This window comes from Atta cephalotes, assembly GCF_000143395.1.
Source record: "Atta cephalotes unplaced genomic scaffold scaffold00032, whole genome shotgun sequence".
NCBI lineage: Eukaryota > Metazoa > Arthropoda > Insecta > Hymenoptera > Formicidae > Atta > Atta cephalotes.
Window position 1 is genome coordinate 564,661 of NW_012130096.1, and position 15,854 is coordinate 580,514.

Genomic DNA, 15,854 nt, shown 5'->3' on the forward strand with positions numbered 1-15,854 from the left:
GAGAGAGAGAGAGAGAAGGGATTGCAAAGGCAAAGTGGTAAAAGAGAGATTATGTTATTTGTGAACTGAAGGCGACGGAAGTGGAAATCCGAACAGATATATATGCTTAATGGGTGTAAATTAAGTAGGATTAAGTACATTTAAGATGCTAGTGATAAGATGATAGTAGATAGAAGTGATATTTTGCGATTACAGATATATTTTGTATATGTTGTAAATATGATTGTAACATCGAGGAAATTTGTAAAAATTCATTTATTCATAATACGTTATTTAACGATTATTTTGATACCAAGATAGGAGCAAATAATTCTATGTAGCTGAAATGGAAGCTTAGAGCAAGACGCGTGAGCGACTGATATAAACTGAATTTTCAAATTTTACAGTTAGTAAAAGAATTGAATTTTTTTTTGTCGATAATATATTGTCTAACAATTATTTTAGTATCAAAAATATAAGAGCAAATTCTCTGGAGATAGAAAAGAAAATTGATGCGCATAGACTAACTTTAGTTTTAAGCTTAATCGATTAAGCTGATACAGCCATTAGATTTAGTGAATTGATTGGAGCAAAAAATCGAATGGAGCAAACAATTAGCAAAAAAATAGCAAAAAATGTGATATAAATTGCGGTCCATTGTGCAGAAATGGTTGTGCCAGCTTAATCGACGTACAAAGTGGTTACAATGTGGACCATGGAATTTTGAATACACATTTTTGAAAGGCGATTTTTTTTAGTAAACTCAAAAATTTATAGTATATAGAAGAAGGTGTAACATTTTTTATTATTTGATTGGATAATTGTCCGAAAAAACGTTTGCGACGAAAAATTTTTAGTAGCAAAATAATGAATTTCTAATAATTCTATTCTATGATAATTTGATAACTGCGGATATATTTTATAGTCAAAATAACTGTTTTATGTTCTTACACTTTATGTATTTTATACGTTATAATAAAATAATTTAATTATTAATTAATAATGTAAAAGTTTTTCTTTATTTTTCGTTTCACCATATATCAAATTATGCTATCCTTGAAAAGAAAGGAGGATATTAAAAAAAGGTCGATTTTTGCCCATAAAAGTGTAATAAAAGAAATAGCGATTTTTATAGATTTTGGCTTTCTGAATATGATAAAATTAAAAAGTGGGGAACATCTTGAAAAGTAAAGAATATTGAAATTTGTTCAAATATATTATGTTCACGCTGAATTTTTAAGATGTTCCCTATCGATCCCGAACTTTTTATTAACATTATTATATTCAGAAAATCAAAATCTATAAAAAAACGCTTTTCCTTTTATTTACACCTTTATGGATAACAATCGGCCTCTTTTTAATATCCTCTTTTCAACAACAACGATTGGTTGCGCCGTCTTTTACTAACCAATGAGAATGGAGACGTCATTGGTCGGACTCTTATTTTTAGAGTTTCTAAGATAGATCCATAGACTTATAAGACGGAACATTCATACGAGAGAAGCTGAAGACTTGGTAGAAAGAAAAAGAAATAATCACGAAGTAGTTATCTTCTTTTCTAATAGTGAATTGATTGATCGCCGCGACAAGCTAGGAAGTAGACGAGACGAAGATAGACGTTCGAGAGTTGTGGCCTTACGATCAAGCTGATTGGCCTCTCCACCGCTCACTGTAAAAGAGAAAAACAACTACGTCTGAAGTAGAGTTGTCCTTCAATGTTGTCTTCAGTTTCTCTTGTATAAACGCTCCGTTTATTTTATAAGTCTATGGGTAGATCCCGCTTCTCTCATGTAGCTTTACCCCTAGGCAAGGAGAGGTAAGATGGATCTTGCTTCACATGGAAAGTCATGCGCTCCTAGGCAGGGAGGAAAATGGGATAAATCTTGTTTGATCGCGTGGAAAAGTGCTTCGCCCCATAAGGGAGAAGGAAATAAAGTTGCTTCAGCTTACAAATGGAGAGATGGAGAATTTTTTATTATTTTTCTCGTATTTCTCACTTTCGGAAATCACGTTTATTTTGACGAGCCAAAGTTATGATCGCCTCATTTACGACATAAATATTAGATGTACAAATTAATTCTCGGCTCCTATCTTTCAGCAACTCTTCAGAATCATTTAAGTTGAATTTTCTCCGCTCCCTTTATTTTGAAGCGCTATCTTTTAATTTTAAAATGAGATACAATACTTAATCTTCTTGTGAACATAACCTGAAATATCAGCAGTAAACACAACGTCGTTTGAAAACCAACATTTAAGGCACTGTCTTTCAACTTAAAAAAAATATTATTGAGACGAAAGAAATGATTTTTTCGGCTTTGGGCGAGAAAACTGTATCGTACAGCACGTGTAAAAAATGATTCTAACAGTTTGAGAGGGAAATTTCGACCTTGAGAATCGCGAACGCCCTGGTCAACCAAAAAAAGTAGAAGACGAGGAATTGGAGAACATTTTGGAGAATTCTTGCCAAATCCAATCGGAACTTGCGCTTGGAATAACACAATAAGACGTTTCCTATCGCCTAAAACAGCTGGAAAGGATGTCCCTCATAAGCTCACTCCTAAAAACAAAAACAGACGTCACGATACTGCTTTCTCCTTGGTTTCTAAGTTCAAGAAAAAAGACTTTTTGCACAAAATTGTTATTTGCAATAAAAAGTGGATATTATATGATAATCCTAAGAGGAGAAAATCATGGGTCCATCCAAGTAAGCCGTCAACAAGCCGCAAAACCGAACATCCATATGTGGGTATTGTTATGCTTTTGATGGAATCAGAAGGGCGTGATCCTCTATGAATTGCTTCGAAGAAGATCAGACCGTGACTGCTGAACTTTATTAACAGCAATTAATTTGTATAAATGACGCTCTTGAAGAAAAAAAGGCCATTTATTGGCAGTGGAAGAAGAAAGGTGATACTGCTGCAGGATAATGCTCGGTCTCATACAGCAAAAAACATTCTGGAAACTATCTCCGATTTAGGCTTATTCTCCCTCATGCGGCGTATTCTCCATACTTAGCCTCTTCGGATTATCATCTATTTCGAGCCCTACAACATCACCTAACTGATTCTCGATTCAAATCAGTTGAAAAGATCGAAAAAAGCCTCCATAAATTCATTAATTCAAAGCCACTATCATTTTTCCGATCTGAAATCCGACAATTGCCTGAGGAAAAAAAATGTATAAACAGCGAGGGAGATTATTTTGAAGATTGAGTTTATATTCATATTTTTATAAATAAATGTCAAAGTTGGGCAAAAAAAGGCCGAGAATTAATTTGTACATCTAATAAAACACATAGAATAATAAAATACATAGAATAGTAAAATTTTTAATACTCAATTTCTTTAATAAATACAATAAAGTACTGGTTGATGAAAGTAATTTATAGCGAATTCGATTGCACTAGTGCATATTAAAACCGTTGAATAACTAATTTAAATCTAACAAAGAAAATTATTCAGATGATAATCAATTTATAATTTTGGAAAAGTAACAATTAGAATTTGTGATATTTTAACTTTTATTAATTAAAATGAGTCCCACTTACAACGAAAAAGACATTCGAAAAGAATAGAATTCGGCGGTATAATAGCGAGTGTATTTCGTGGCGTGCGTGTTTTAGGCGAAGAGTTATTTCTCCCCGCTTTCGTTGCGCATTTCTACAATCTTAAGTAGTTGCTTTCTTAGTTTTATATATAATACGTGTGAATTTTAGTTTTATGCGTATTACGGTAATACGATTTTTTTGTCCGAGAATTATCTCCATGCGGAGAGGGATCGATAAAGTTCGATTATGTTCCCTCGTTTTTTTTCTTTCCTCTAGTACTCCCAGCATTTCCTCCTCTTCTCATTCTACTTTCGATATGATCAATATTATAATAGAAATTTAAATAACATTATTGTTAACAATTTGAATCTCCAAGAAACGGCTATGTCTTTCAAATCAACCAATGAGACATCGATTGCCTGTGACGCTATCTAAAAGTTTCTAACCAACCGCTTCCGATGATTATTAATTCTGATATCGTTCATACCTCAAGGAAACGAAGAAGTACGAACATTCTGGATTCCAACATTAATACCCGTATTCATAGTCTTTGCTTGAGAAATGAGGATTCCTTGTTCCTCATGTCACTAAACTTTCCTTGACCAAATAAGGAATCTTATTATATAGCTTCATTTTCTCAAGGGAAATTATGAGTTTTCTTAAAAAAGAAGTGTAGCCTTCATAATCAATAAGACCACCAAATTTAGTTCGTCACATCGGTCTTTTCGATAGTTTTTAATCTAGATCTGTCGCATCGATAATTATTTCAATTATTCAATAGCTGTTACCGGCTCAAGAGCCTCCGATCTCCCAACACAGTAACACAGACAATTTATTTATTTTGCCGGTTCTCGACGATACAATAGGATTGCCTCGCGTCCGCACTCATAGCTCTCCGTGCTCAAACTGTGTAATTACGCACGCGAGTTGCGGAACTCGCGGATCCACATCGATTACTGATACGCTATTAGTCGTCAGTATAGAAACAGCGGTGCATGCGGAACAAGATAACGATAAGTCGTTAGTTATTCATCATAAGTCGTTACTTATTCTCAACATTCGTACGCGGAAATACACAAAAACATATTTCGACATCAAGATCGTACGAAAGTCGAAACAATATGCAATGTATCACATGATCTAGAGTCTCGCAAAAATATTAAAAATTTAGTTTCTTTCCGAGGAAACTGAAGAGGAGTCCTGCTCAGAAGGAAGGAAAATCTAACACCCGTATTCATAATTCTTCCTTATTTTAGAGATGGAGAAAGCCTTTATGAAGGATTCCTCGATTCTTCAAGACCTTGTTTTATAAATGGATCTCAAGACTCCCTTTCCAAAGGAAAGGATTTTAGTAACATATTGAAGGCATGTCATAATATAGTATATGCAAACCTTCTAATATCGTATTATGAATAAAGTTAAAATTATAAAAACATTATTGATTAACTAAAATCGTGATTAAGCAATTTGCAATAAATGGACAAAGATAAAACTAATAATAAAACTAATAATAACGAATTCGATTGGACGCATTCAGTGTGCACTGATGCGCATTAAAATCGCCATACATATACAAAACGTAAATATGTTTATAAATAAGAAGATAGAATCGATTAAATCGTGAAATACTTAATACATTTTATAAATTTTATTGTACTGTTGGTAAAATATGTATTTCATAATTCGAAATATTTTTATTTTTATACTCAAATTAAATCAATGTATTATGGCTTTAATATGCATTAGTACTTTTAATCGAATAATGCTTATGAAGAAGGAGAAAATGCTTAGGGCGCAGCTTATTTCCGAAGAAAAAGCTCCCAGCAAACGAGTATTTTAAATAGTGAATATTTTTTTGGATTTAATTGGATTCAATTGAATTCAATTGAATGCAATTCGATTCGAAAAACTGCATTTCCTATTCAAAATTTCGAATTGAATAGTATTTATAATTGTGTTTGTGTGCTCAGAAAGAGTTAATATTATTTTTAAATTGAAAATAGAGATATGCACTATGCAACTGTAAATGAATAAAAATGCATTCAGAATTAAAAAGTATTCATTTTAACATTCATAAATCAATATTTCTGAAAATCTGAATCTATTTCAAATAATTTCAATCCATTCTCGTTTACTGGGTTGTTTGGATTAGAATAAGAAGATCTTCAATAAGAATATCCTTGAAGAAGAATTAAAACTACTATTAAATGGGTTGGACACTTAATTTAATTTAATTCGAGAAGCATGTACATTCTTAGCGCCTTTTTTATCTTTTTTTAAAAAGGTAAGTTTGTATTATACACTAAAAATCCTCTAATTCGAATATCAGATATCAAAACGAAAAAAAAGGAACATAGGAATAAGTAAAAGAAATAACAAAATCTTAAATATACAAATGAGAAAATGCATTTATTCACGTACGAAAGAGATGCAAAAGAAAATTACAAAAAATTTACGCATATATAACACTAAAAATGCATTTACCGCCTACTTCGAGCTACCAATCAATTTTTTTACGTGAATTGCGTAGCACTACAATCGCGGCCCGTTAAAGAGAGATAGTATCGGTTAGTGTAAATTATAAATAATAAACGTACGACGAAGAGGGAAAATACCCGATACGCGTGAAATATCGTCGTGTTCAAAATTATCGTACTTTTGATGTACTTTTGTGTATCGTACTTTGTGGTCCGCTCGCCCGAGTCCGTTCATTAGATCCTTTTATAGACGGATTCCTGGATTTCGAGATGCGACAAAGTTGAGAAGCTCATCGCTGTCCTCGCACACGAAGGGCTTTACATGATGGCAGGCCACATCGTGCCACTTAATGCCATCATTGTAGAAATTGTTCAAGATGGACAGGCAGGATTCGTCGTTACCCTACAAATAAACAAAATTAAATAAGACCTGAAATTTAAAGTTTCTTCGAAAAGAAGACACTGAAGTTGAAATAATGTATTTCTACAGTATTAAGCCTTTGTTTCAAAATTTTTGGAAAAATCAATTTTACTAAAGTACCTCAAAATTTAGCTAGATATAAATTTGCATGAACGTATCATGGAATTTTTTTCGGAGAGAAGAAGTTTCTATCAATTCATTACATCTTTGTTGTTTGATTACATTAAAGCATGAAATAATTACTATGTTACATACTGGCTGGTTCTTGCTGGGAAATTTTAGATCATCAAAATAATTATGTAGAACGTTCAAATTTGTACTAAAATGTCAAAACTTTTTGTATTGCTCTTACTACGATTCCTACGTAATTGTTTTCAGATCTGTATTTGTATTGCTAAAATAGATGCTTCAATAAAATCGTTTTTTCCGTGTGTTTTTTGGAACTTGATACATTCCACAAATTATTTCAATAATATTGCATCATTTCAGCAATATTGCAAACATTGGTGCAATATATGTTACACAGAATATTAATTAAAAGACATCATTACATAAAAAATACTTTGTTTGATTGTTAACAAACTAATAATGATTTACACAATTTTGAAACAAAAATATAATTTCCTATATGATTACGAATAATTCTTTGTATTCATAAATGAAATATATATAAATATTTAAGTAAAATTTTTACTTTAAAATTTATATTTTCCTTTATGTAAGATTAAAAAATAAAAAGAAACTGTAAAATTCTAAAATTCTAAGCATATATCATCTCAATTTTTCTCAAGATGTTTTTATAAAATTTTGAAAGATCTTTACAAATTACATGATTTTAAGTAACTTTTATATCTAATTGATGATTGGGAAGTCACGAGAACGAGACGCTAAAAATTATTAAAGGTCATCACATATATGACAGCGCCAATAAATCTGGAGACGCCGAAAGCACTTTCACTCTAACGAGAATATAAATCCTTACGAGAATATAAATCAGAGTTTCACGGGGTACATTGGCCGATAGAAAACACGTTGCAATCGGATACCATGCTCAGTGAAGTTACAACGAGACTTTCTTTATATTTTCGAATTTATTTAAAATCTTTTTTAAAATTTAAAAATTAAATCGTATTAAAAATTAAAAAATTAAAAATTACATTTAACATAATTGCTAAACACGTGTGAGAGTTTGCACGCTCATTGTATTAAAGTCATTATTATCTAAATATTTCAAAGTAAAGTTTTCTTGACAAAAATAAACTCTACCTGTGCAGCTTCACGGTTATCTGGTTGCGGTTGACCATATCCTCCTGTGTTGCTCCAATCTCCGGAATTACGTTGTGTCGTTGGACCAATCTTGGCACCAGATCCAGACCAGAACCACCCATTAATATTCTGGGGCTGAAGATCAGGTCGATCGCAACCGTTGAAGTTGCATTTACGGCCCGATGTCCAAATATATCTTACGTTTCCTGATAAACAATAAAACTTCATTAACGTAACTTATTGGCATAGTTTTTTATGTTAAACAACTCAAAATGAAGAAATTGAGGCTATTAGGAATTTTGCTGATCAATATGCTATATATATATATATATATATAAGTGTTAATACAAAACTATATTGATCCGATGTTTAAAAACCCATATTTGATACTTAAGTATCCATTATTTTAATTAGGTCTTATTTAAGGCTTTCTTAAATTTATTTTCAGATGCTCTACAAATTATTTTGGTTAATGAACACCTAAAGATAAACTTAATCCTCAACTAACGCACTACATTCAAGATTTTGGAGCACATGGATTATGTGTTATCTCAACGTTTTCAATCGCATATGTCTTTGTGTATAATGCACAGAATTTGAACAATTTTTTTTTCAATCGATATACCAAATATTTAGAAAGAAAAATAAATGAGTATGAAAATCGAAAAATTGAAAATATTCGAAATATTCAGGGAAAAAGAGAAAGAAAAACATTGTAATTTGTGAAAAGAATGAGTTTTCTGCAGCAGAAAATTTGCAGTTTCAAGGAGAAAATTGTTAGAGAGATTTTTCCAGGATTTCAAAAGTAATTGAACGTATTTTAAGAAAAACTTACTATGATTTTGATGAGTTTAAAAAATATATTTTGGCAAAGTGAAATTAGATGGAGATCAATAATCTAATTATCTAATAAATGAGTTTAAACTTTATAAACAGTAAAAAAGTGCACAATTATAAAAATGATAATATACTACATGGGCTGAAAAGTCCCGGGATTTTCAATAGGTGGCGCCACTAGAAAATGAACATGATTCATTTTGAGAGGTTCATCTGTCACTAGTTTATGTATGAAGTTTCATGACATTTCGTTCATTCGTTTACAAGCTACAGTCGTTTAAGTGGCGCTACTTTCGCCTTTTGTTCTGTATCATCACGATAACGTCACACATGTCCTTGAAAGCGATGGCCAAATTGGACCAATTACGATTCGAATTGATTGCTCACCCACCGTATTCTCCAGACTTGGCCCCCAGCGACTATTATCTGTTCCCAAACCTCAAGCGGTGGCTCCAGGGAAAGAGATTCACATCGAATGAGGAAGTCATCGCGGAAACCGAGGCATATTTCGAAGGCTTGAACGTTTCGTACTACAGAAAGGGCATCGAAATGTTGGAAAATCGCTATACCAAGTGTATCGCCCGAAGACAACTATGTTGAGGAATAAATATAACTTTGCCCAAAAAACGCTTGTTTTCATTAAAAATCCCAGGACTTTTCAGCCCATGTACTTATGTGAAAAATAGAAGAGACTGGGGCTAGCAAATCGATTCAACTCAAATAATTTCATTAATAATATTGACAGTAATAGAAACTGAAATCATAACACATACTGTAACACAATAATATAACATAAAGGCATGTAATAAAGTAGCCGGAAAATTACCGCTCTTTTTATTTTTTTCTGACTTTTCTTTCAGCACGACGTATTTCCCGAAGTTACTCTATATTAATTAGTCTTTGAATTTAAAGAACAAATTATTTTTAGTCTTTCGATTTTAAATAATTAATATTTCAAATCAAAAAGTTGAAAATATGTTATATTTTGTAATTCAAATACTAAAATTGACAGTATTTTGCATTTTAAATAATTCAATTTGTTCATAAAAATTTATATATTTATATTGTTACAAATACATTGTTATTATATGTATTGTTATATTGTTACAAATACATTGTTACAAATATATATGAGTCGTAACTGTACGATAGCAGCATAAAAAAGTGTACATGATATTATAGTACAGCGTATTAATACTGTACCTGTATTATACATTGTTTAGGTACATCATGATACATAACCCGTACCGTATCAATACGGCGTATTATTATCGACAGGAGAAAGAGACTGTGGAGATCTCTAGTCAAAGACGAAGACATACATGTATGTAATAACTAGTACTGTGAAACTACAGTGTATGATTTTCTAACCTAAAATAAGTTGTTATAACATTAAGATTAAATATTAGACAGTAACTGACTGGATGTTCAGTTGAACTGCACAAATTTGATCTACCAAAATTACCATATTGAACAGATGTACGATAACTATATATCTATGCTTATACAGGTGTTCGTTGATCATCGAAGTAGCGGTTTCCACGAAGATTTTAAAGAAGTCAAAGATAGTGGATGGCAGTATTGTAACCGGATGGGTGATCGCTATATTTCGAAGCGCTATGAAATTAATTTCCGAATGCAGAAAAACGTTTTCTTTTTTTATCATAATTTTATGATGTATTCTGGAATAAGATATTAATCAATAATAATGCTCATAGAAGAATCATTTTGTCTTGATTGTGATCTAAAACTTGTTTAATATATTAATTTAGTCCATTGCGATCTAAAATGGACGTTTTTAAAAAGTTTAAAATGATAATACTAAATGTTTTTAAAACGTTTTTAAAATATCCATCATGGATCTAATCTGGATGTTTCTAATATGTTCAAAACGTCCAACATGTAAATATATTTTTAAAACGTTACTGTATATTATTTAGAAATTGACTCGTGGAAGAAATAATTAAATTTCTCATTGTGGATAATAAGGGTGTAAGCTAAATCATAAGGTTGACCTTACAATCTCTAAATGATAGCTTGCGGATGCATTAATTATCTTCATCCGGACGTCCGCATCACTCTGACCGCAATAAGAACCATTCTTTAATTATAAAATTATTCGAAATGTGACAGTAAAATTTAAATGAGAATCGAGAAAACGCAGATAAATAGCTATCATTTTCTTAATAAGACCGGATGTCTTAATCAAATAATGTCTTATTATCCGAATAATAAGTCTAACAACCTCATATAAAATGTCATATCCAACTTGATATTATCATTAAGAAAAAATACAGATTCATGTATCTGTAATCCATTTAATAATATGTGATAATTGATTTGTGATACAGATTGAGCTTTATAGTTTACATATAATTTTATACGTAAAATCTTTTTGAAATAATTCTGCTCATCAAATCTTATAAATTTGCATCTTGTGTACACACATAAATATCTTTTGAATATGAATTATTATTTATAACAAATTCAAAGTTTGCGCATATCTGAGCCCGCAGAGTTTCGCGCGAATTAGTTGAGATAAAACGCAGCGATAGAGAACTTTTTGAAAGTATCAAACCTGTGTTTTATCCTATTAGACATCACGAATTACACTTCGCTTAACATTTCCTTATTGTATCTTGATAAATTATTTGTGGTTTTCTGGAATGCAGAATCAACTTTTGATTTATTAGATAATTAAACAAGTGCATCCGCATTTCGGGTATCCGTTGGGAATCCGTTCATGTTACTAATTATTGTTTTGATTAATAATCTAAATTAATTTAATGGTTAATTTATTAACAGTTATTTTACCATTCCTTTCTTTACATCACTTTTATGTTACATATATTGCTCCCAAAAAAAAACCTATATGAATTTATATGAATAATTAATATGATACTTATATGATACTTATTTAAAAGGAGAATTTAAGGAATGTATAAAATATATAAGAAGATATAAGAATTACTAATTAAATAAGAAATTAATTAGAATTCATTTCTTGATATATAGTTACAGAGAAAAAGAAGCAATCGAGAAAAACGCGTATAGAACTTTAGTTAAGAATTATGAAAGCTATATTATTAAAACAAAATAAAATATTTAAAATATTTAAACAAAAATATTTAAACAAAGAATATATAATGTTTTGAATAAAATTTTAGTTTTAAAATAATTGCAATTACAAGAATTAGTAATTTTTAATATTTAGATTATTAAAGTTGACATGTGATATCGATAGAAAAAATCAGAGCTTTCCATATTATATATTTCAACATTGTTTCAAACTGACGTTGAGAATAATAATCGCTTTAGTAGTAACAAGCATCTCGTTGATGATTCGCGAGTATTCAGTCTCGAAAGACAAATCGTTAAATTGCAGATACCTACATAAAGTCCCTTTCACGTTAGTTCCTTCTTCTGAACGGGGCATCAACGGTCAAGTGAAAGTGACCCGCTTCGCAGAGTATAGGGGTACACGTGAGCATCTAGCACCCGCGAATCTAAGTTGCAACTTGAATTCCTCGCCGAGCAGTTTTCCTCGACAGGATCAGAGGTCGTAGAGAAATGACGAAGAGAAATGACGAGTAGTCACTATCATTGCATCACCAAATTCGCAGACGCGCCTAATCGAACTATCGCGCGAGACTTAATCGCGCGACAATGTTGTGTAATCAGATCTTAAATTGACCGAAAAGGATCCGCTTTTACTTCTCACGTGCACGGTTTTGTAGAATCGCATCAGGATTGCCTAAAGATTACAGCGCGGAAAATTTCCCTCGCGAATAAGACGCAAAATTAGCAATGCTAATGAGAGATTCCATGTCACTAACATCTCTCGAATTTCTAACGCGGTTTTTGAAAAGAATGATGAAATTATAACTAGCGAGTTTTATTACAACAAAGCGAACTTGATGTTCGCTTGAATACATTCTTTGAAAAATTGCGAAAAAATTGCGAAAAAAAATTGCGAACGGAAGATATTGATTACTACATCATATTTGTAAATGGGAAAGATTATTTCTATCTCATACTAGTAGACTTTATCAGTAAATTATATCGGTAACGGTATATATAATTTGAATTTTTGCAGAGTAAATTATCACAAAAGTAATTGATTTTGCATGAAATATACTGATAATTTTCCGATAGTTTTCATATTTATACGAATGACAGATTGAAACCTTTAAAGATGACATAATCAGTGATGGTGTGCTTTGTATTTTTACAGGATAGAAATCGCGAAAAGAATGTACAAACATTTCATTAATACAACATTGACTTCGGGTTATGAAATCTTCAACCGAGTCGAGAGTATAATTAATTTTTCTTTAATCTTTACGAGTTATCGGCTGTCTGATTATTCTTGAAGATCGTCATCACGCGGATGTGGGAAGATAGATCAGAATAATTATCAAACAGTTATCTTTTACAACAGTATTAATAATCGAGCAATATTAATCACAATATTAAGTTCCCTCTCTAATTTAAAATGATCGTCGACGAATTAAATTTAATTTTCAACTTGATTTTATCATAAAACAGTCATTTCTTATTTTTAAATTAAATTCTGTATACTCTAAATGTGATTATGATCGACGATTAATATGATACAAAATTTGTCAGTAGTTTTAGTAAATTAAATTATAAGACATTCATTAATTCTTTTCACATAAGTTAAAATTAATTCGCAGGATCATGTTTTTCAATTGCTTTATAAAAACCAGTCGCATTTTGATTCATTATTTATTTAATTTTAGGAAAAAAATTAAAAGTCATCAGGGGGATTTATTATTAAAGCTTGCTGCGACAGTAATTAGCTACCTATTACATTGCATCACTCAAATATATCAACGATTAAATTTACCGTTTATCAAGCCTTCAATTGTTGAAACTAACAGTTCACAAATCGGTCTTTTCTTAAGCAGAAATTTTATTCGTGAAGAGAGGATTATGTAAGACTACAAATCTTTAGGAATCAAAATTGTAATGAAAAATCAGTAGATTTTGAACCTATCATCGCTCACCTCTTGCTAGTCTCTGCTTGACGAATTCATTCTCCTGAGGAGTCTCCAGGGACACGGCGTCCATACAATGACGACGGCAGATGTTGCGAGCATCCAGCCAGTCCACTTCGAGATTCCTAGTTGGTAGATGTTCCCAGCTGAAGAAGTACGAGTGTACAACTCCCCTACCATCTCTGTACGTCGAGTGACGGACGCCTGGAATACATTAATGAATAATTAATACGATCATTAATCACGATTGTATCTGTTATAAATGATTTTACTGGATGACATCCTTGCCATTAATTCATAGAAATCTATGCATTATAATATAAAATAAGAAAATATAAAATAAAAAGATATAAAAAGATATAAAATATTATATTTATAATGTAAAAGGATACAAAAATCTTTCGTTTAATATGTATGTGAAAGTGAAGTTACAGTAAAAAAACATTTCGTATAAACGGTCTACTCAAGTCGTTATTAAAATTTTGTGTTGAATTTTTAACACATTCGAGTGTTAATTTAAATTAATTTAATATAACATAATGCGATTATATTATTTAAATGATTTCTGTTAATTGATATTTAACATTTTTTATTATTAAAATAACATAATTTATTTGTAAATGGACAAATAATATAAAAATAATGTGTTAAATTCTAAAATGAATAAAATGAATAAAATATGTCTTATAATTTAAAATTTTTATTTATTATAAATGTTAATTTTGTTGGAAAAGTCATATGCTTTCACGATTTGTTTCACAAATAAGGTAATACTGATACAGTTTGTTTACAATTATCAGTATTACCTTACTTGTGTTTATTTTTTTAAATAGTATTTATGTTATCTTCTCATATGTTCATCTTACGTTAAATAAACACACAAACTTGAGTGGACCGTTTGATCAGATTCGTGAAATGTGTTAAATTTAATATAAACTTTCCACAGCAGTATAATATATTTCATCTATTTTTCTTTAAAGACATATTATACGTGTTCATAGAAACATTTCAACGAGCAATTTCAGAATCGCAAAGTCACATTTAATTATAGAAGAACATAAATAGTGCAAATCCTTTGCGCAATCATTTGATAGCTAACGTGAGCCAGTTCACGTAAAGCGAGTTATGACATATAACATATTTATGAATGAAGAGCATCTTGCAATCGTTCTCTTTTTCTTTCTTTGTTTTCTTTATTTATTTATTTTTTTTTTTGATTATACGATTTCCAGCAATTTTCCATTTAATTAACTGTGCAGCCGCTAAGTTAAAGTGATTATGAAATGTCATTGGAAATACTTACGGTTCGCGCAACTTCGCGGATCAGGTAAGGCTAAACGACGCTGGGCATTCACGGCAACAACGCCAAGGAGGAGCAAATAAATGGCCCTCATATTCCCGGACCTTGAACAGAAGAAGAGAACGTTCATTTGAAATTCATAGAAATTATGCAAGATACGTCAGCGTCGAATTTTTGGATGATTTATTAATGAATTTAATAACATAAGTCATTTAGAATTCCCCGTATATTGGATATTAAAAAGTTCCCAAGTTATTCTGTGAACTTTATTTATCTCGTAAAATTTGTTATTATCATGAATTAAAATTTCATAAAGTGTTTTCATCTATATATTTTATTATTCATCTATATCATCTATATATTTTATTATTTTGGTTTACATTACCGTCAAAGTAAAGAATATTTGATTTTTATTATCGCAATGTAATTGGAAAGATTATTTACGTAGGATTGTATTACGTAGGAATACATTGCCTTACATTAGAATTTCTAAATATGTTTCAAATTCTATCACTTATAAATAAATGCGGTCATTAATCAACACGATGCCGCAACATTTCATACAACGCGCGTTACATCCGCATTGAAACGTGCCTGAGAGTGCAATCGTGCATATATATATATACGCTTAACACAACGTGAGTGAAAATTATCACAATTATTATTCCAAAGACACGATCCAAAAAACTATGAAGAACTCGAAAAAATATGCATTCTAAATACATCGCAATATATTGAAATATTTTTAAAAATCCCAGCTTCTTCAATTTAAAGAAAAAAAATACATTATAATGAGCAAAAAGCTGTAGCTTTTATTACGTTTAATAATTGATTAAGGAATTAATATTTATGAAAATTTATTTCGCGTAATCTGTCGCTAGAAAGAAGAACGCTTCGTATTCTAAATTCAGGGAAACAAAAGAGCTCCCACACTTAGATAATAGTGTAAGACTTTGTACTATTTTTTATATCCTGCACGGCGTAATTATGCGAGTATTAAAACTTC

At 30.8% G+C, this 15,854-nt stretch overlaps 1 protein-coding gene across 1 annotated transcript; it reads right to left on the reverse strand.

Moving 5' to 3' along the window:
- Nucleotides 1-5,903: 5,903 nt before the first annotated feature.
- Nucleotides 5,904-14,942, reverse strand: LOC105621052. The gene is made up of 4 exons (XM_012202525.1): nucleotides 14,852-14,942; nucleotides 13,558-13,752; nucleotides 7,691-7,896; nucleotides 5,904-6,406 (listed from the first exon to the last, which is right to left on the reverse strand). Exons 1-4 carry the CDS (start codon nucleotides 14,940-14,942, stop codon nucleotides 6,248-6,250), a joined length of 651 nt encoding a protein of 216 aa, XP_012057915.1. The 3' UTR covers nucleotides 5,904-6,247.
- Nucleotides 14,943-15,854: the final 912 nt, after the last annotated feature.

What these genes read in the sequence shown, in the direction of transcription:
- LOC105621052 (XM_012202525.1), bottom strand. Translation starts at nt 14,942, where the DNA reads ATGAGGGCCATTTATTTGCTCCTCCTTGGCGTTGTTGCCGTGAATGCC. An exon ending in TCCGCGAAGTTGCGCGAACC is followed by an intron (nt 13,753 to 14,851) that starts GTAAGTATTTCC and finishes AATGTATTCCAG; the next exon opens with GCGTCCGTCACTCGACGTAC. An exon ending in ATAACCGTGAAGCTGCACAG is followed by an intron (nt 6,407 to 7,690) that starts GTAGAGTTTATT and finishes GTTTATTTGTAG; the next exon opens with GGTAACGACGAATCCTGCCT.